At 55.8% G+C, this 274-nt stretch overlaps 1 protein-coding gene across 1 annotated transcript in view; it reads right to left on the bottom strand.

Annotated features, from left to right (window-relative positions):
- LOC119582158 (venom carboxylesterase-6-like) overlaps positions 1-274 on the bottom strand; it is a gene marked incomplete in the record, with an annotated part of 9,381 nt that overhangs the window by 7,052 nt on the left and 2,055 nt on the right. Inside the window, 1 exon segment of the mRNA XM_037930396.1 lies at positions 17-214. Coding sequence (XP_037786324.1) covers positions 17-208 — 192 coding nt within the window.

Raw genomic sequence — 274 nt, 5'->3', positions numbered from 1 at the left:
ACACACAGCAACTAACCTTAAATCTCAGGTCTCCCACAGGCGGTTTAGCAAACGGAATACCCGTGAAAGCGTAGACCTGGCGTCCTTGCCTCGCCGATGTGTGGACGCTGCCCAGGAAGGTGCCCCACGGTGTCACTACCTTAGGCTGCTCCTGTCCCGCCACAGTGCCCACCAGGACTGCTCCCAGTGCCAACCACGCCCACTGCATCTTGTTCTGGGAAGAAACGGTGTTTGAGAAAGCTGGTATGATCTGTACATGAGGATGTGACGAGAT

This window comes from Penaeus monodon, chromosome 15 (genome assembly GCF_015228065.2).
Source record: "Penaeus monodon isolate SGIC_2016 chromosome 15, NSTDA_Pmon_1, whole genome shotgun sequence".
NCBI lineage: Eukaryota > Metazoa > Arthropoda > Malacostraca > Decapoda > Penaeidae > Penaeus > Penaeus monodon.
The sequence above is the reverse complement of the archived record's forward strand: the minus strand, read 5'-3'. Positions and strand labels throughout refer to the sequence as shown.